The 20,998-nt window shown below is 43.4% G+C and overlaps 1 protein-coding gene across 1 annotated transcript in view; it reads right to left on the minus strand.

Moving 5' to 3' along the window:
• Positions 1-8,181: 8,181 nt before the first annotated feature.
• Positions 8,182-20,998, minus strand: part of NOTCH2 (notch receptor 2) — a 153,280-nt gene continuing 140,463 nt past the window's right edge. The window contains exons 26-34 of the mRNA XM_031457916.2: positions 19,927-20,274; positions 18,912-19,054; positions 18,503-18,713; positions 17,973-18,069; positions 16,362-16,530; positions 15,443-15,744; positions 14,480-14,627; positions 13,716-13,813; positions 8,182-12,792 (exon numbers count right to left, since the gene is read on the minus strand). Of these exons, the coding sequence (XP_031313776.2) occupies positions 11,404-12,792; positions 13,716-13,813; positions 14,480-14,627; positions 15,443-15,744; positions 16,362-16,530; positions 17,973-18,069; positions 18,503-18,713; positions 18,912-19,054; positions 19,927-20,274 (2,905 nt within the window). The 3' untranslated portion in view covers positions 8,182-11,403. The remainder of the gene's footprint in view (positions 12,793-13,715; positions 13,814-14,479; positions 14,628-15,442; positions 15,745-16,361; positions 16,531-17,972; positions 18,070-18,502; positions 18,714-18,911; positions 19,055-19,926; positions 20,275-20,998) is intronic.

A 20,998-nucleotide genomic window follows, 5' to 3' on the forward strand; every position in this document is an offset into this window, starting at 1 on the left:
CCACATTATCAGATAGACTACTGCAAATTAAAGCTGCTGACTGATGCTACACCCATCGTGTTAGCAATGACTCAAGAGTAATAACATGAAGCTTTGGTGAGGGTATAGAATGATAGGAGATCTCTTACACTTCAGGGGCAATATAAATCAATAAGACCACTTTAGATACCTGCTTAGCATTATCTCATATAGTTGAAAATATGCTCTATGATCAGAAATTCCATTCCTACCCTACGGAAATGTGTACAAATGTACACCAGGATACACGGGTGTAGTATTACTCCCCAAACTGGGAATAATCCTTATTTCCAACTGTGGTGACTACTGCAATGGAGATAATGAATCAGAGTCATATGCAACCACATGGGTAAATATTAAAGACAAAATACAAATGAATTTATAAGTCAAAATCAGGCAAAACAACTTTATTTTTAGGAGTACATGCACAGTTGGTAAAAATAAATCAAGGATATAATGACCAGAAGTGTCAGGAAAGTTGTTACTTCTAGGGTGAAGGGAAGGGGCTATAATCAGGAATGGATGGGGGAGGGGCAGGGTATAGTTCCTTTAGCTTCCAGATGGCTCTGGTGTTGGTAATATATTTCCTCAGAAGTATTGTTTGCTGTACATATTTGTTAAACCATTCCTAAGACTTTTAAGCTCATTTCTGTACATATTACATTTCAATATGAAAAAATTTTAATATCATAATTTTTACCTGTTTCTGAAATTAGACAATTAAATATGCTTTATTACCACTAATCTTTAGGTTGACAGATTAGCATGGAGTCATAAAGATATTGTTGAAGGGATAGTGTGAGTAGATTACATATGGCTAGATTTTTTACTCACATTGAAAAATATTTATATCACAAGTGTATTGTGTTCCTTTCTATGTTTTTCCTAAAAGTTAAAAAAAATAGCTTCAAATTTTTGAGATGGCCCTCATGATTCATTATATCCCTTTTGCTAGTGAATTAATGAAAAGGTTATTTTATGGATTCTAAAATGCCTCTGAATTATTCATAGTAGGATAAAACTAAGCACAACAAAAAGTAACATTTCTCTACAAACATTAACTTCTGAATCTGTCAGTCTGGGTTCAATCAGTAGAAAGAAATCCTACAGTAATTGAAAAGGGAAAATGTAATGTAAAAAATTATTAACTGTAACAAGAGAATGGAATAACTACAGATGGGCTATTAAAATGTTAAGAGAACTCTAAAGACTATTGGAACAGTGGCTTTAATACATAATAAAGCAGATATGATATGATATATGACATGATAAGTGATATGATAAAATAGGACGAAGTGTGATGGGATATGTTACGACATGTAACATGGCCACCGCTCTTAGGGGTGAAATAGAACATGCATGGGAGAAAGAGTGAACCTCGTCTTAGGGCTGAGATCCACATCTTGTTGGAGGGCACAGCCTTGGCTCCCTGAATGGCAGAGAAATCACTGAGGTGCACGCGGTTGGATGTTGCCAGAAATCCAACCTCTGAGGTACAGGGAAAAGCTGTTTCCAAGAAGGTGTATCTCCGAGGCACTCTGGTGCACTGGAGAAGGTTGCTTAGGGGATCGTGCATCACTGAGGCACTCTAATACATTCTACTGTACAACCACCTGGGAAAAGTAAGTGGCTGAGATTGCTGCTGGCCGCTGGGCGCCTCTGGCTGCCTGCATTGCAGGACTAACACTTGGGAAACTACTTACACTGCAGGAGGAGCCTGTCAGGGGAGTCATTGGAACCAGGAGGGAAAACCTCCTGCTCCTAAGATTTCTCTCCAGCACCCTCTACTGATACAGCCTAGCATGGTGCCAGCCAACAAAGCTAAGATATTTAAAGGGCCCAGATCCACTTGCACAGAGCAGGCAGAAAGAATGATTCTGGAGCTAATTGGCAATAAATGGATAATCTAGAAAGTCTACTCTCTTAGTTTGCCCGTCAGGGCAGGCAAGATTACAGAATTCTAGTGAGAGCTCTATTTGCTCTCACCCAGATGTTTGAGGCCGGGACAAGGTGTGTGGATGGCACGCCTCAAGGATGATTCTTCCTGAAGCACCTGATGGAACAGCTATTTGAATGACTTTTTTCCCCACGAGTGTTCTCCATTTGGTCAACAGAGGTCTTCAAATCCATACCCTCAATTATTCCATTTTTCTCATCTGACTTGGGTAAATAGACTCCTGAACCCTATAGCCAGAATACGTGTAATCTCCTTCATAATTTGTTTGAATTCAGTTAATCACCAACAGGAGAAGTTCTGATTCCTTTAAAATGTTCTCTTGTCCTCTTGAATGGCAACAGGATATATTAGTTTATATGATCTCTTGAACATTTTATGTATATAATCAGTGGGTCTAGAAGCAATGACTTTTTTTTCTTTTCTTGCTAGAACTAGGACTTCTAGATCTAGTTGAATAGAACATATGAGATCTGGAAGAGAAAGAAAAATGCCATAGGATATCACTTATATGTGGAATCTAAAAAAATGACACAAATGAACTTATTTACAAAACAGAAAGAGATGCACAGACATAGAAGACAAACATAGTTACCAGAGGGAAAGGGGCGGGGTGGAGGGATAAAGTGGGAGTTTGAGATTTGCAGATACTAAGTACAATACATAGAATAGATAAAAAACAAGTTCCTCTGTACAGCACAGGGAACTATATTCAATACCTTGTAATAGCCTGTAATGAAAAAGAATATGAAAAGGAATATATATATATATATATATATATATATATATATATATATATATATATATATATATATATATATATATAAGGAATATATATATATATAACCGAATCACTATGCTGCACACCAGAAATTAATGTAACATTGTAAACCGACTATACTTCAATATAAAAAATTATAAATCAGTCAGTCAATAAACACCTGTTTTAAAACAATGCTATTTACAAAGAAGAGCATTGACACACTCATTCTTCTCCAGAGTCCAGTAAAAAATGACCAAGAAATCTGCACAAGTGGAAATAAAGAGCGAGATACATAACACGAAGTCAAGGTTTAAGGCAAAATAACAGGCAAGTTCATATGAATTGATTGTATAAAATTAACAGATTCAAGGCTTTTATACAACACCTATGGAGGAAAGAATAACTCCAGAATGATAAGCTGGGACAAGGTGAATAATAAGAAGTCTTGGCTAAGGTGAAAGACAGGTGGACAGTGTCAAGAACCTGTCACTGGAGGTAGAACCTGACCTATCAGTAGGAAATTAGATTTTGACTAATTTTACTTTTCAGATTCAGGGGGTCTTGTTTAGATCACTCAAAGATTTAATGATACAAAAATAAATAATATATATGGAAATTTTAAAAAGTAAAGGATACAAATTACTTGTTTATCATTAAGTATGATGTTCGCTATAGATTGTGGTTGATACCTTTTTTTAATTTTAGGAATTTTCTCTCTATTTCTAATTTGCTGTTTTATTTCATAATTCTTATCATGAAGATTTAATTTTACCAAATATTTTGCTGAGTCTATTGAAATGATTGTATGGGTCTTTTTAAGGTGGTGACATCTAGTAATTGATTTACTAGTGTTAACCATTCTTTCTTTCCTGAAGAAAAAAAAAATCATTAGTCATGATGGGTTTACATTTATCATTATGAATCCATTGCTAGTTTTAGTTAGGTAGTCATTGGTTTACAATTTTTGTCTCTCTTCTAGTAGGTAGATCCATAATTTTCCTAACTTGTATTATCCTAGGGTTTTTTTTTTTGTCCAAGTTATATTAGACGTATGTGTTGAGTTGAAGAGTGTTTTCTCTCTTGTTAATTCTCTGGAAGGTTTATGAAAGACGCTATCTGTTCTTTCAAAGTTTCCGAACATATTAGAATAAATATATTTTATGTTCATGATTTTTGTCTATTGTATCTGCCAAAACATTCTACTTTTATTTCCCCGATACTTGTTAGTTTGCCTTCTTTATAATTTTATTTAATTTAACTGTCTTTATTACCTTCTTTCAGTTAGTTCATTCATTTCTGCTTGTCTTGATTATGCTTATGTTCTATTTCTTTGGATGTAGTTTGTGGTTTTTTTGGTCTAATTTCTTGAATAAAATGCTTGGGCTATTGACTCAGTCTGCTGTGATGTAAGTATTTAGATGAGAGTTTCTCTACTTAAAAACTTTAGTTGCTTTCCACAGTTCAAATAATTTGTATTTCAAAAACAGTGGTACTACTTGACAAAATTTTGCATGGTTACTAAATGTCTTCTACCTTATTAATAACTGATTTATGTATACATTAAAATTTTTTTCAAATGTGCAGGGATGTTGGTTAGATTTTGACTTTTGTTTCTAATTTGATAGTCCTCTGTTCAGAAATAACTCTCTATATGATACTGATTCTGGAAGCTACACTAAGATTTATGATGGCTTCATATATGTACCATCTTTATGAACGTTCCAGGTATTCTTGAAAAGTTCATTAACTGTCATTGTGACAGTCAGGCCGCGTGTATGACAGGTGTTACAGGGGGATTCTTCCTCTCTCCGAGTGTCAGCACAGGCTCTGTTGACGTCCCTCAGTCAAACCACCAGGAGCACCCTGGCAAGTCAAACAAAGATGGATTTATCGATGCTGTTTGCTGCAAGGAACGTTGCACACTAAGGGGAGATGTGGTGTCTCAGTAAATGAGTGTTAGGGAGAACTTATTATGGGATTCGTACTTGTGTTTGATGATGTTGAGGCAGGTTAAAAAATTGAGTGTCTTAATGAATTTTATCAAAGATACAGGCATGGTCAGATATTCATGATTTTTACTAGGTGGGAAGAGTAGAGCAGAACTAAAGCTTTTTGATAAAGAAGCAGCAATGACAAGTCAGGAGTGGGGGATATTTGGTAACATTTACACTTAGTAATTATTTTAAAGGTTGTTACTTTGGATTACCCATGTGTACCTTTTGGGGGGTGTATCTTTGCTATGTAAATGTGCTTTTTTCTTCAATTACATCCCCAAATTGGATTTTGTTGACAAATTTTCCATTGTTTTACTTACTAAATTTCTAATGATTTAGGGTAGACTTTTTAGCAAGTTTTCTTGGGTTGTCCAGGTGTGTAGTCTTGTTACCCTCAGATGAACACATCTTCTCTTCCTCATTTCCGGTTCTTAGATGTAAAACCCTGCAATAACCACAGTAACTAGATTCTCATACAACACGATTACTGGTTGGTGTGCATCCTCTGAAAATTACTGTTCTTAAACCTTTTCAGGAGTGAATGAAAGGGGTCATGGTGGAGAGAAAGGAAAGAGAGATGGAGAACATGAGCCAGTTCCATAACAGAGAGGCAGGAGCTGGGTCCTTACATCCCAGTATTTGTTGGTCTCTCTCGTCTGAAATAGGCATGTGAAGCGGGTGATGATTTCCAGTGAAGAGCTTGCAAATCCCAGTCTGATGACAGAACCCAGACTCAACCCCAACATATTTATGCTGAGGCAGCCAAGTGCCACCAGGTGGTGCCAAAGAGCAGCCAGGACCCTACAGGTGGACTCCAGAGCTCCTACCCAGCTAGGCAACAGCTAGCTTGCCTTGCTCACTTAACTAATTAACTTTGCATTTCTGCAGTCCCACATTTTATACCACTGAATTTGAAAACGTGTTTGCTTCATGGATCACCTATTGCAAATAACAAAGTTTTTAAGCATAAAATAATCTCCACAAATTCAATTTATGGAAACAAGTAACTGGAAAAGGAAGGAGGGAGGAAGGAAGGGAAGGGAATGGAGAGAGGGGATACAGGAGCCTTACCTATATTACCTCATTTTTGAGCACCTGCAATATTATAAAACATTGTTTTATAATTTTCTAATATAAAATTTTATGTCTATACATTATTTTTATACTATTAGGTGTTTATACATCTGTCAGTATTATAGATACATTTTATTGAAGTATAACTTACATCAGTAAAATTAAAAGATCTTAAGTAAATTTTACATGGAATTTTGAGTTTGAGTACATTCATGTAATCACCACCCAGGTGAACATATTTTCAGTCTCCAGGAAGATTTTTCCTGCCCTCTTCTCAGTCAAGGTCCCTCTCGCACAAAACTACCCACCATTCAGATCCCTATTTACCATTGATTTGTGTTTCCTGAATTTGTATCATGGAATCAAACAATGTATTTAGTGTTGTCTGGCTTATTCTCCTCAACATTGTGTCAATGACAGCACTTCATATTGTTCCATGTTGTTCTTTCTCATTTCCGTGTAGTGTTCACACAATGGCGGCACCATAATTGATCCATCCTACTGCTGATGGTTGTCTTCGGTGTGGTTGCTCAAAGACAAAGTGGTAAAGAAACACACTAGTCGATCAGGAAAAGTTGTCAGGATTATCAATGCAAAATTCATTTACTTTGTGTTTCCTGCCCTCACACATGAATGGTAGGCTGTCAGTAGAAGTTTTTTAGAAATGTTACCCTTGGAGGAAAATGTTTGGGATAATGATGTATTGGCACCTTTCAGGTCCACCCTCTTCCTTTCTCCACCAAGATCTCTGCCCCAGGAAGCAGACTTGTATCAATGGATCAAGTCCAACAGGCTCCTGCATTTTGAGACTTCCACTTGGATTCGACAAATAGAAAGTCTGGGGTGGGGGAGATAGTGCGGTGGAGAGTGAGATGCAGGTGTTCATTTCCTGGCTTCCCTGTTGTGAGGGGGCGTGAGGCTCACTGTGCCTCAGGCAGAAGTCACAGCTCTTCTTCAGTTAACTTGCTCTACTGGACTCCCTCCTTCCAGGTTCCAGTAACCTCACCCAGCCTTCGTCCCTTCGGATCAAGGAGTGGTGATAGCTCTGCTGATGCTAGCCAGGACTTTCTGCACCACCCCTTAGGGTCTCCCTACACCTCCCACACACTTCACAATTAGTTTTGGCAAATAAGCCGTTCTTGAATTGCCCTAATTTGAGTTTGTAGTCAGGACTTGACTGGTGCAAATATTTTAAATGTGTTTTGTTAAGGTCTGTTTTGAGAGAAGGAAAAATTGTATTCACTCTCTGATTCACTCACATTCACCCACCTACACACACACACCACAACCGAACACACACACACAGTTCACATGGCACTGCCTCTCTCTTCAGGATTTTGCAAGACCCTGATTCATATTTCATTTTATAAGTACTGTCACCAAATGAGGTGAATGACCCATACCGCTCAGCAAGCCTGAGTCAGGGTTTATTGGGTGTCCTCGGAGGCCGAGGCAGTAACAGGCTCACAGTCACCATTGCCCATCACGTCATGGACAGTGTGCAGCCCTGCTCTCCCTTCTTGCATTTCATGCGTGGGAGAGCCCCACACAGTCCCTGGTCAAGGGCTAGGTTTCTATGCCTGCAGTTGCAGGGTAGGATGTGATGGGCAGCCAGATCCACTGAAGGAGGTTTCCATGGAGCAAGTTTTCATTGCCACCAAGTCTGAAAGGCTCTGAGAAGCCAGCCTGCAGAGAACCAGACTTGGATGGACATTCCTCAGCTCTGAAATTCATTTTCTTTTTCCACCATTTCAAAAACCAACATGCAGACTCAAATGTGTTTTATATAAAATTATAACACTCTCAGGATAACCAATATATGCTACCAGCTGTGTTGAAAATGCCATATTTAGAATCAATGTCAAATATTTGTGCTCAAACAGATCACTGATTGACTTACAAGTACTTAGAAAAGAATATATAAATATATGCCCAAAATAATATTTTATAGCTGTATATGTTAATTCTATACAAAATTTAATGAGGAATAATATTGGAAACTTATGGTTTAGTTAACATCTGTTTTATTAGTTATATCTCAAGTCTCAATGCTGTCTTTAGCAAACAACCTCCATTTCCACTGGAAGGCACGTTGTCCTGAGCAATTGTCCGTTTGTCACCATTTAGTGCACAGAAAAGTAACTCAGTTTTGTGATGCTTCCTATTGGACAGAAGCTTTTTCCTCAGAAGCATTTATTTATTCTCTGCCTGGAGACAGAAAAAAAAAGAAGACTAGCGCTAGGCTATGTGGGATTCAGAATGAATGTGGAGTTCAGGATGAAAAGAAAATTATTTCTCTCTCAGCAAATTCTGACATTGTGAGGGGAATCACTGCAAGACCAGGGATGGAAGAAAGGAAAAGAAAAACCACCATGCTATGGAGCTTGACATGTAACCGTTTTATTTTGTGATAAAAATGTTTTCATATAAATTTCACCTTAACTACTTTTAGAATGAACCTTTGAAAAGTAAAAACAAACTGTGCATTTTCCTTACCATGTATAGTTAGGAATATGCAGTCATTTTACTGGTTATTGGCTTTCTCATACAAACAGAGATCACATCACTTTTAAGGGGAATGTACACAAGGGAGAAGCCACAGTACCTCAGCACAGGTGGGAGCCTCAGGGCATATAAACTCATCCTCTCCAACAGGCGTCATACATTCAGTGTGCGGGTTAAGACCGAAACCCCCAAACCACCTGCCAACGGAACATTACAACCTTTGGTTCTTTTCTATGCAAGAATGATGAGCTAGCAAATTTAATAATAATATAAGGGACTAGTGCATTATAGCTGATTGCTTACATGAAATCTCTAACTCACAGTCTCTCCTTCCCTCAGACCTCTCCCTCCCTCAACACCATGTAAGTCAGAAAAGGATACTTAACACACAACAGAGGAAACAAACAAATCAACAAACAATATATCCCCAAAGGTAGGCAGAAGAGGAATCAAAGGAAGAATTTTTAAAGATAAAACAAAAATGTGCAGGGCACGGAAGGTGACCTATACCTGGCATAAAACACGTATTCCATACAAACTTAGTCTCTAATTCAGAAACTGGAGAAAGTGATTGTCCATCTTACTTTCTCTCTATTAGTTACAATACAGCACAAGGGTTCTTACTAAGAGATTGATAAATGCTTGAAAGGCAGTGTCTCTCCTCATCACTGAAGCCTATTGTCTGTAACGGCAGCCTTCACATTTACTTCCCCAGAACCCACATGATCCCAAGGAGGAGGAACAGGAACATTAGGTCTACAGTGTGCATGGGGAAGGCAGAGGCTATTAAAGATGGAACTTCTGGAGCAGAAGCTGACACTTTCAGGAAGTGGGGCTGGAGCAGTATGACAGAGAATGGTGGGGTCCACAGTGGTCCATGCAAGTAGATTCTCCCCATCCGTGAATCAACAAATGGATCCAAGGATAGAGAGTCACCATTCAGAATGATAAAATGCTATACTCTATGAAAGGGGCTGGTAGAGGTGCAACATGAAAGAATGAAATGCAGAATGAACAAGCACTCTGCTTGTATCAGGGCAGAACTAATTATGTTTTTGTTGGTTCAATGACCTTGGGCAGGACTGAAGAAACCCTTTGTAGACTCCATGCTAACAGACACACAAAGTTTCCATATGAAGCCACAGACAGATGAATCAGGTAAATGGGAAGGCCTGATGAACACTCCCGGCCAAGGCAGGAATGAAGACTACCATCGCAGCACACCCCGTGTGGGCAGTCCCCCTGGTATTACCGACAAAATGTCCTGGGAGAACTAATTTTCCATGTGTCATGATATTATAGCTCCAGGCAGAAGTGACAGTGTGGAGACAGGACCAACTGTTAGCTGACTGAGGGAGAAGAGGAAGAGAACTATTTTCCTCCTAATTCCAGTGTTGGCTAGACTGCTTTTGTCCTCGACAGGATCAAGGAGTCTGCCCAGACACAAATAAAGGAAGCTGACTCGGATGAGATGCAATCACAATCTGAACGTGAGGATGGCAAGGCGGTGAGTCTCTAATTGTCCATTATCATCCAGGAGATTGACTCTATGAACGGAAAATGTCCCTGGTAAGGGTCTATTTCAGTTTCCTAAAAGGGAATCTCATGACTGCTTGAAAGGAAAAGGAATGAGAGCAAAAACTAGGGGAGGCTGCCTCACAGTTCCTCCCTTTCCAATCGTCTTATAAGGCTGGCTTAGGCCCTACATAACCAGGTCAACATTCCAGTTCCCACAGCTGAACACAGAAAACCCAGGTGTGTGGTGAGAACCCACTGGGTGCATCAGTAATCAGACCACACGGTGTGGAGGGAAGGTAGGTGAAGGGGCCCGCGGTCAGAAGGCACGTCAGGAAATAGAGACGGAACACCTGGCAAAGGGACTACGACTGCCACGGGGGCCCACGGGCCGAGGAAATTTCAGTTCTAAATGGCAAGGGCATATTGTTCGAAATATTTCCTCCTGTGGAGATGTGTGCAGGGGAAAGCTCAACAGCTAAGACAGTCTCCATGAGCTGATGCGTGAGTGGAGCAGGCGAGGGCTCTAACCCCTGGGCACAAGTGTGTTTCACAGTGGCAGTCAACAGAATGCTTGGCTGGGACCTCTCAGCGGGGAACCACTTCTCCCATGAGTTAGCTTATCTCTTGGTCATTCCAACATTCCAAACCTTTGTCTGTTTGGGTTGTTTTTAAAAGGGGTCATATTACCTACATGGCCAAGGATAAACCTTCACACTGACTAGGTCCAGAAATGGAAAAACAACACATTCTTCTTCCTGGTAAGATCTGAAGGAAGCCTGAGTGCAGGCAAGAGAATTAAGTTGCAAGCCTCTTGAAGGGGGCTCTGGTCCCCAGAACACGTTCTGAGAAAAATATTTTGCTCTCCTTTTTCTATTGGGAATGGTTATGCAGGAGAATACACTGTGTCCATTTTCTAAAGAAACGTACTTGAAAGGTTTCTGCTGAGGACCCTAAAAGTAAACCTGTGGCTCTCCTAGGGACACTGGGAAAACAGGAGAGGAAAAGGAGGCTTTCCAGAGGAGGAATGATTAAAAGCACAAAGGCCTTGGTCTCTAACATGCAGGTGGGGCTTCAGCCACAGAGAGATGCAACAACTAAAGCACCAAGTGAAGTCAAAGACTTTCCAAGGATGAGAAGATGAGAATTCCAAGGCACAATTCCCAGTAGGAGTCTACTGTAGAATCTTCTCATGGATATGACAGAAGCCCCCATGGCTGAAAATATAGTCCAGGCTGCAAGAATGTCTGAGCTACAAGAGGCATCCGTCTTGATCTCCACACTGAAGAGAGGAAACATAGTCCCAAGTCGTGTATTCATCTTGAAGTTCCATGAACTTGGGCTTGATGGGCAAGAGATTACAAGGAGTCTTGTCTCTCCCCCTCCAGAACTCTGCAGATACACGGTGAAGCTAATAAAGTTGCTTCTTTTGCATTTTCTACAAGATAAGAACATCTCCTCTTTCCTGCCTCCAGAAGCTGGTTCCAGAGATTTCTTCATTTCTCTCCCGGGTGACCTTCATTTGTTCCTCAGCAGCATTTACAGTAGGAGTTCTGTCCCTGCACTGGAGGCAGACTCTTTCACGCGTAAACCTGCATGTTGCTGCGTGGTGGCTCCGACATGTGTGTCCCAGGTCCCCGCTGACCTCCTCCGGCACCCCCAGGAGTAGGGCTGGTGGTCACATCTGACCAGTCAGAAGCAGAGTGGGGTGATGAACTTGACCACTGGTCAGGAGACTCTGGGGATGGTGTCAGGTAGGGATGCTCACCCTGGAGGTGACCACTGTGGCTGGGTGTTCTCTCAGCAGCGTTGGAGGACGCATAGCTATGCTGTGACGGGGGTGTGGGATACTTGCCCACAGAGGCTGGAAAGGGGTGATAGGCTGGGAGAATGGTCTGAGCAACCTGGCCATCCTGCTGAGGCATCATGGCAGTGGAAAAAGCCATACCGGGCAAACGAGCCATTTCTGGAATCTGATACATGGTGGGCAGGGTGCCTGCAACAGCTGGAGGGCAGTTGGATGGAGCCTGGGCAGCCCCAGCTGGTTGGGCCATGCTGCCTTTGGGGATTAGCTGGAAAGTCACAATGGGGGGCAAGGGCTCCCGAGGGGTGGTTAAATGCTTCCCTTCAGGTGGCCTGCTCTGGGGAGTTATGCCAGAGTGGGCGCCCTCTGCTGGAGCCAGGACCATACTAAACATCTCGTTGTACTGGGTCTCATTCATCTCCACGCGGTTCATCCAGTCTGCTGGGACAGGGACTGAATGCAGCCTACCCAAGCTCCCCGCACTGCTGCCGCCTGGGGGAACAACGTGGTGGTGGGACAGCAGCTGGCTCACTGAGGGAAGCACAGTGCTGGCCCCATGAGCCAATGGCTGCATCTCAGGAAGGTTAGAGAAAGACAGTGCATGCTGTGCATGGACTGGGGCAGCGGGGGCAGCAGTGGCCAACATAGGATTGGGTGAGGCCTGTAAGATTCCGGGGGATGTAATCATTGGAGAGGACGTGGTATCAGAAACATATGTGTGAGGAGATTCTAGGGAATCAACAGGGGACAGAGTCACTGAGCTCTCAGACAGCTGGCCCTTGTCACTCAGAGACTTCTTCCTCCTACTTCCCTTGGTATCCTTGGCCTCCTTGGCAAGGTTAGGGAGGCTAGTAGGCACGGCACTCTTGGCATTGGGCCGTCTAGACTTCTTGCCCACTGGGGTGTGCTTCAGACTGAGAAAAGATCTGTTGGGCCCACAGATGACAGGTGAGAGAGCAGAGGTCAGCACAGTGCCTGGAGGGCTCGGTGTCACATTGTACTCATCCAGGAGGCGCACGATGTCATGGTGCATGCGGTCCCGAGCCACGTCCCGGGGAAGACGGTCCATGTGGTCTGTGATGTCCCGATTGGCAAAATGGTCCAATAGGATCTTGGCTGCTTCATAGCTCCCCTCCCGGGCAGCAAGAAACAGAGGTGTCTCTTCCTGTAGAAAAGGCCCACAGAGCACATTTTAATAACTCTTGAAAATAAAGCAATGTTTCTCAATCTTTGTTACTATCACCCCTTTAGACATATTTTTCCTAGTGTCTCCCCACATGAAATGTTAATACTACAGATTAAATGTATATCTACCTGCATGCTGAATGGATACCAGTGCTCTGTACATAAAGAGAGCAAGATTATTCTGCTCATCCCCAAGAACCAATTTCGACCCACTAAGGGCTATATCTCTTTTGTGGGGGAATGTGTGACATAGAGCATGTCCCCAAGCCAGAGACTGACTTAAAACAGCACTGAGCTTATCAAAATAGGGTTCTCAGAGGAACACCAGTTAGAGATGACAAAGAACCTACAGGATGTGCAGAACTGGGAAAAATAAGGGAAAGGAAAAGAAAAAAGATGCAAGACATGAGAAAGAAAGAACTAAAATAAGGGGAAGGAGGAAATGAATGAGAGAGAGAGAGATGAGCAAGAGAGGGGAAGCACGACATAAAACCCAGAGGAAGAAAAGCAAACAGGAGAACATCGTGGTGTCTAAGAACAGGAAACAAACAAAAAGGCAGCAGGAAAACAAATGAAAACGAACCAGTGAAAAGGAAATGAGTGTGAAGAGAACGAAGGCAGGAGAAAGGGAAATATCAAAGGAGAGAGAGGAGAGAAGTCTGCACCAGACTTGTTGACAGGACAGCCTGGTGCAGACTGAGTACTGAGGAGGCAGGGGGCTCAATCCTGACTCTCCCCTGGAGAAGCCCAATATGAGCCCTCAAGCTCGCTGGACCAAGTTCCTGTCCAACCTGCTTCCATCTTTTCTATCTTTATCACAAGAGGAGCTAAGGGAGGAAAGGGAAGGCCTTATCATCTGAGGCACTGCTCTGCCTGCCCTCCAGCTCAGAGCCCAGACTGTACCTTGTTGTCCTGCATGTCTCGGTTGGCCCCATTTTTCAACAGCAAAAGGGTGGCTTCCACATTATTCACAGCGGCTGCCCAGTGAAGAGCAGATTTTCCTGCAGGAAAAAAACATTTTTATAAGCAGACACAGTAGAAGGACCTGTCTTACTCCTTCCTGTAAGGAAGCATCATGACCTGCACAAGGAAACCTTGAACTTCTCAGGCAGCAGCAGGAAGCCAGTTCTCTTTAGGGGCCCACAGGAAAAACCCAAGTATTATCTTCATTTCCCCCTGTTATAGAAATACATCAGTACAGGCTGTCTAGCCTTCAGAAAACTTCTAGGTAAAAGGATCATCTATGGTGCCACATCCTTCATACAACAGAATCTACCCTGTCCCACACTGAAGACAATAACCTACCTATTTATTACAAGCCGGAATGTCTACTTAGAATATCTCACAGCCCCGCCCTCCATGATGAAGTCAGCTCTCATATATTCATGTCAAGAATGGGATGCTTGGGAACCCACACAAGCAGACCTTACATGGACTTGCTTTGAGATCCAACAACTCTCACTAAAAATCCCTTCCCAGCTTCATCTATATGGACCTCGCACTGGCTCAGTTCTCTGAACTCAACATGGGAAAAAGAAGAACGAATGAGTGAAGGAATCTTCAGTGGATTCGGATCTGAGACAGTTCTTTAAGGATCTGGTAACCATTCTCCCTCCCTAGAGGCTTGCTTTGCAGTAGGAATCTGAATCCCTGCTTCTCATTCCTACCGTGGTCATCCACTGCATTCACATCTGCTTGGCAGTTGATCAGCTCTGCCACCATTCCCTCCACAGCCAGGCGGGCAGCCAGGATCAGGGGTGTAGTGCCATCATTCATCCTGGCATCCAGATCAGTTACTCGGTTGCGGATCAGTATCTAGAATAAGAGAAAGTACAGAAAAGAAAGTCACCTGGATTTAAAAATAGTAATAATGGTGCTAAGATAAGAAATAAGAGCTTCAGAGCTAAGGCTACTGTAAATTTCTGGAAGGCGGGGGATGTCTTGCTATCTTTGTGCCCAAGATTCTACCCTGGTCAATCAATAAATACTTGTTGAATGAATGAAGGAAGGAAGGAATAAAGGGAATGAGTGAACGTGCAAACAAGTAAGTGCTCGAGACAATGGCTATGTAAAGTAATGTACTTCTACTTTCTAAAGAAAAGAAGACGGATGTGGGGAAATACCACAACCTCACTTACGGTGTACAGTTTAAGATGATACAGAATGTTTCCAATTTCCTCATAAAAGTAAAATGATAAGGTATTAGGAGTAAACTGTGAACTCGTGTCAAGAAAACCACCACCGAGCAGCTGGAAGCCCACATGGTCAGACAAGGCTAGAGGGAGAAGCTGACAGTAGTCAAAGGCTTCATAACAGAAATCACTCCTATCTGATCTGTTCATCTCGGAGGTATTTTGCCACACCCAAAACAAAGCAAAACAAAACACAATGGTGATTAACGATCAGAAGACTAGTGTTATCTGCTGTTGGCTCTGCGACCATCTGGCTGTATATAGTCAGTTCTGGTTGCCTGCCTCCCTTTTCCTGCTTTCCCATCCATCAAGCATGACTCTATCATCTGCCTTATTCTCTCAAAGAATTACTGAACAAATGTAATGGGATATTAAGTGCTTTTAAAAAGGTAAAATATTATTGATCTGTAAGGAACCAACTCTTCTCACGTTCTTTACCTGGAAGACACCTTGGGCATCAGCTGCCACTGCCGCATGGAGAGGGCAGCGGCCCATGTTGTCCTGGGCGTTGGCATCTGCACCTGCATCCAGGAGACGCTTGGCAGCATCAGCCCTCGAGTAGCGGGCTGCAAGGTGCAGGGCCATCTCACCAGTCCGGTCTGTCTGGGCTTGGAGGCTGGCACCCTGGTAGACCAAGTCTGTGATGATGTTGGCAGAGGAGTCTTCTGCATCTTCATCTTCATCACTCATATCTGAGCTGCCTCCTCGGAGAGAAGCCAGCATCAGTGGGGTGCACCCATCTAGAAGGAAGGAAAATTCCAAAAAGCATTTAAGGAGGAGAAGGACATTAATGTTCAATTACTTCTATTGTTGGAATAGTTCAATTTGAGTAAAATTATTCTTTTGGGGAAAAAAATAAACTGTGCTTCTTGTGGTAATTGGCAATTAGTTTTCCATTTGCCACTGACTTTTCCTTGATAATGTCCTTTCTGTAAAGAGGAGCTATTCTCTAAGTTAAATAAGCTTTTCTGTTCAAGTTTCTGAGTCCTATTGGATATTTTAAAATATATGCTACTAATAAACTATATGCACTAAGATATAAACTAAACTAATTCTCTATACCTCTGCTTTGGGATGTTATTTTTCCATCCCACTAAAACCTATCCCATACAATGAGCCTGTCATGGTCGAGCATGCTGTACAGGAAGCAATGTGAAATACTTCCCTTTATTCTTATATGAATTCATAATTTCTGCAAGCCTGTGCTCCTTAAGCATTCGTTTCCTCAAGCTGATTTTGAGTCTATGAAATCAGAAGGGAGCAGATCACCAAGAGGGGCAAACACAGGGACAACAAGGCGGAACCAAGGGCAGGCAGGCATGGTGCAGTGAAAAAGGGAAGGCTTGCAGGTGCTGACCTGGGCCACGGACGTTCACATCCAGCACGTCCACCTCCTGTTCTGCCTGCGGAGGAGTGAGAGCCAGCGATGGAGTCCTGCGGATATCTGCGGCCTCAAGGTGCTGCTGTGTCCATGGGCGTCGGTCGATGGGGTCATCTTCTTCTGAGAGTAAAGCCTCATCTTCAGCCTGAAAGGGGGGGGACGAGTCTCCCTGTCAATCTGGCCCACCCCTGGGAAGTGCAGCCAAGGAGCTAGTCCAGACTCTCACACCGCTTCTCCTAACCTCCCGCCAGTTTTCTCTCTCCTCCTATCTAACCCTCCAGATTATTATCCACACTGCTCGGGGTACGTGGTTCCTGTTTATCTCTCCTGCATCATCTGTACAACTCTCCCAGCCTCCCCATCCCATCCTCTAGGCAGCAGACAGCCTTAATATGTCACCTGTATTACCTACCTAACGTGCCGTCTATAGACTTCCCGCAGGACCATTTTTCTGCTTCTGGGCTTCTGACTACGTTGTTCCCTCTGCCTGCCACGGCCCCTCCCAGTTCTTTGTCTGACTAACTTCCTAGCTATCCTTCAAATAGAAAGTAGACTTTAATTCCTCTTGCTGGTCCCAAAGAGCACACTCCGGTCACTCTACTTAACCGACCACGTGTTAAGAACTTACATGGCATGACATGGCAGTCTCTACTGCTACCTGCAAGATTCCTCAGAATAGGGACAAACCCTGTCCAAGGTTGCCTCCTTGTACCCTGTATTCAAGCCTGAGAGCAAGCACTCAGGAAATATTTGTTGAACAATTATTATTATTACAATTTTAAAAGCAGCTGCCCTTTACTGAATACTTAGTATGTGATAGAAAATGCGTAAGGCAATTAACATGAATTGCTGTATTTAATCCTCACAACTCACAGAAGAAAGAATTATTGTTATTATCCCTATCTTACAGATAAAAATAATTAAGTACCAAGAGGTTAAGTAACACGCCAGCTACAAAGTGGCAGAGTTTTGGACTCGAATACAGCTCTGACTGTAACTGAGGCAATGTTCTTAACCATCACGAGGCACTACGTGCCTGTATTCCTCCAGCTTTCATTTCCTCAAGCTGATTTAGATTATTCACGGGATACACGCATGTCCCAGTCACGTGTCGCTATGGGTGAATGGCCTTCTTTGCCATGTCGGACACTGCCCACTCTACCTCTTACTTCTCTATGGCTTTAGTTTCCAGGGCTCAAGATGAGAAGCCTCCAAACTCAATGGTCAGTGGATTTCTTCCACTGTTTAATTCCACCTTCCCTTCCAGAAAGAGAAGTGCCCAGAGAGGATAAAAGAGAGACCTAGCCATGAAGGAAACTGTTATTTGCACACAGCAGTCCTAAGTCAAGTACCGTCAGCATGACCCTTGAGGAAGGAAGCATGTTTGTTGTATTATTTTTAAAGAGCTCTTTTTGAAAAACTTACTTAGGTAACCCAAAGCCACCCATAACCTAAAGACAACCTAGGATAGCCACTGATGGTCAACGTGTAAAGACTATCACCCTTTTCTCCCGTTCATGACACTCTAGATACCAAAGGGCAGAAATAAGAAATGTGAGCAGATAAAGTCTGACACGGCCAGCTTACCTTGGCTTTCTTGGGCTGGGGCCCTTCATCATCGACCCAATGTTCACTTGTTCCAGAACCAATTAGGTTAGCCTCTGAGACTTGCACTGAGAGATTTCTGATATGAGGGAATGAGGAAGGTGTAAAACAAGAGCAGAGGTTATATCATAATCTAAAATAGACTTTTCAATAATTTTTTTTTTTACCATCATACAGTCTTATGGCTGTACTCAGACTTTCAGGGCCTTGGCTCAGGAAAAATGGGTAATAATACATTCCATTACCTGAGTAAATATCCCTTCCTTCCCAACTAATCAAGAGGTTACATGCAAGTATGCCTTGTCACAGAAGCTGAGCACCACTGGGATGATACACACAGAAGCGGAGCATCCACACTCTTGACTATCGTAGCACTCAGGATCATGGTCAAGTGTGACAATGTGGCTCGGCCAGAGCTCAGAATTTAAACTCATGGTTCAGCAAGATCTGCTTTTCCACTTAACCGTACTTATTGCTACTGGGATTACTAGCTTGTTGCCAAACTCTCTTACTTCAGTCCCACGGCATCCTGTCCCACGGGCTCACGGCGTTTGTGATTGCTGGAGTCACGGCGAAGGGTGAAACCTTCAGGCAGCCAGAGGGAGCCGTGTTTCCGCTTTCGTTTTGCCATGATGACCCCCAGCAGGATAATAAAGAGGATAATGACAACAGCAACAGCAAGGAGGTAGAGGAGCTGAGTGCGTTTGGGGGTCAGGGATTCACCTGCAAGCGCAGAGAGACAGGAAAGCGATGAATAAAACTTCAGCCTCTCAGTATGACCACTGAATTCCTCTAGGGAGCAGCTTTGCCCTCACCAGCCCTGAGAAATAGAGAGCTGCACATTGAAAATTTGCCCTTTTCTCTTTGCCCCCGAGTGACCCCTTTCTCCCCACACTTCTCCCTAATTCCAGGGCTACTCACTGACAACGGACACAAGAGGGTAGGACAGGGTCCCCTGGATGGCGTGCGAAGCCAGGAGAGCTGCTGCTGCATCCGTGTTCTTGAAGCACTGGTCTGAGTCTTGAACACACTGGCGGTTGTCAATTTCCAGAAATACCTGAGAGCTGTGGGTTGCCGAGGGGAACGAGGGCAAAGGGAAACGGTGAGAAAACAGATGGGTGCCCGATCGGGAATCTGAATTAGAGAGGTTACATGAGCCTTATTCCTCACCCTCAGCTGCAGGCTGTTCACCCCTGGGAGGCTGCCTTCAGACAGATCTCAGAAATTAAGATGTTGTCTGTTTAGACCCTGAACACTAATTCCCACTTAGGGCATGTGTCACCTTCTTTGGTCTGGCTGAGTCCAAGCGTTCTGATTTAGGCAACACAAGACTAAGTGAGATAATGGGGTGAAGCTGGTCTTCAGAGCTCTCCCCATTTTGGTGGGCTGCTTCTTCCCCTTGCCGTTTACTCAACGGCACATAGAGTGACTCTGAAAATGCACCCCTGCCCCTTTTTTTTTTATTCCTCGCTTTCCTCTGTGTCTGCACCCACACCTCAGTGAGCTGTAGAGGTGAACTCTGTGAGATATACTAACAAACAGTGGGATGCAAGTGACAGATCAATTGCAGAATATCACCCTTGTCAAAGAGACATAAAATGAAAGGCCTTGAAAAGAAGGCCAGGATTAATACAAAGAGGAGTCACTGCTAGAGGGTGTGAGGCAGCTCTGGCCAATGGTTAAGAGAGTCTAGCACTCAAGGAGGCTGTCCTGACACCCTGCCTCCCACTTGCTCCAGCCCACTTTTCAGGGTCCCAAGACGAAGGCACACCTTTGGCATTAAACGTAAACACTGGGATGATGGGCTTGTGTGAGATGGTCGGCTGTTCCATCCTCTGACCTTTCTTTTACAGGTTCAGTTATGATTTCTTCTGGGTGTCAGAGTGCTCAGCCTTATAAAATTAAGTTTTAAGAAGTGCAGAAATTAAAAACCTACCCAGCCACTTCCCGTTCTTGATCGCCAGGAAGGGACCTGCGCGTCAGTCTCTGCTTCTTCATGGCAGCCGACTTCTCGCCGTAATAGGGGTAGACCATGAGGCCCCCCTGGGAGTCCCGTTTAATGCGCAGGTTGGTGTGGAGCAGGGTGCCCAGCGCCCGCAAGAAGCTGCGAGCATCCTGGAGCAGCTGTTCCGGTGGCATCAGCACCACAATAACCAGGGTACCCTCGGCCAGGATTTCTGGCCGGTCAGCAGCACAGTCCAGCCCATCCCAGCCACACTCCTCACTGTTGCATCCCTGGTCACAGTGGTTGTCTTTGAAGTGGTCTGCACAGTATTTGTCGTATCTAGGCAGAGGGAGGCAGAGGAGGAAGAGAACAAGGTAAGGGGCTCAGGCCAGACTGGAGCTCTATGTGATTTTTCTGCTTGGAACTAATGTGGGTTTTCCTACCCATCTTCTATGGCTCAGATTAGATCCCAAATGAAGGCTTCTGTGAATCTCCTAGTCCTGACTTCTTAGACTATAGATAGTCTATGCCCTTTAGCATCAGTGAGTGCCCCCTGAATGAGAAAAAGCACTGTGCTCACTATGCTTACAGACTCCCAGGCAGCTTATAATAGTGTTAAATCAGATTTGCAAGTAAATCTGAAACAAAAATCAACCGGTTCACACTTCTGCTATTTTTGTATCCATTGTCCCTGAGCTTTCAGGAGTAAAATGTGACTCTAGAGGGTGCTTCTGGAAACTGGACAGTAGCCCTGTACCATCAAGAGATGCTACACAGACAACCACGTTGATGTGGCCCATTTCTTTTCCAATCAAGATTGAATCCCAACTATAGAAGGTAGGCGGGGAGCAGTGTCTCCCACACAGGATACCACATCTAATGGGTATAGCATCTTTCAAAGATTGGGAAAAGAAAATTGGATCCCAAAACCTATTGATGCAAAAGTCATTTCATTTTCAATTTCCTCTCCTGCCCCACTCCCCTCCCTTATAGTTACACCATCTAGTACAACTTGCCACTCTAGCTCAAAGAGGCGATCAGGAGCCGGGAGTAGCTGTACGCA

The sequence above is a fragment of the Camelus dromedarius genome, chromosome 9 (genome assembly GCF_036321535.1).
Source record: "Camelus dromedarius isolate mCamDro1 chromosome 9, mCamDro1.pat, whole genome shotgun sequence".
In the NCBI taxonomy this organism is placed as follows: domain Eukaryota; kingdom Metazoa; phylum Chordata; class Mammalia; order Artiodactyla; family Camelidae; genus Camelus; species Camelus dromedarius.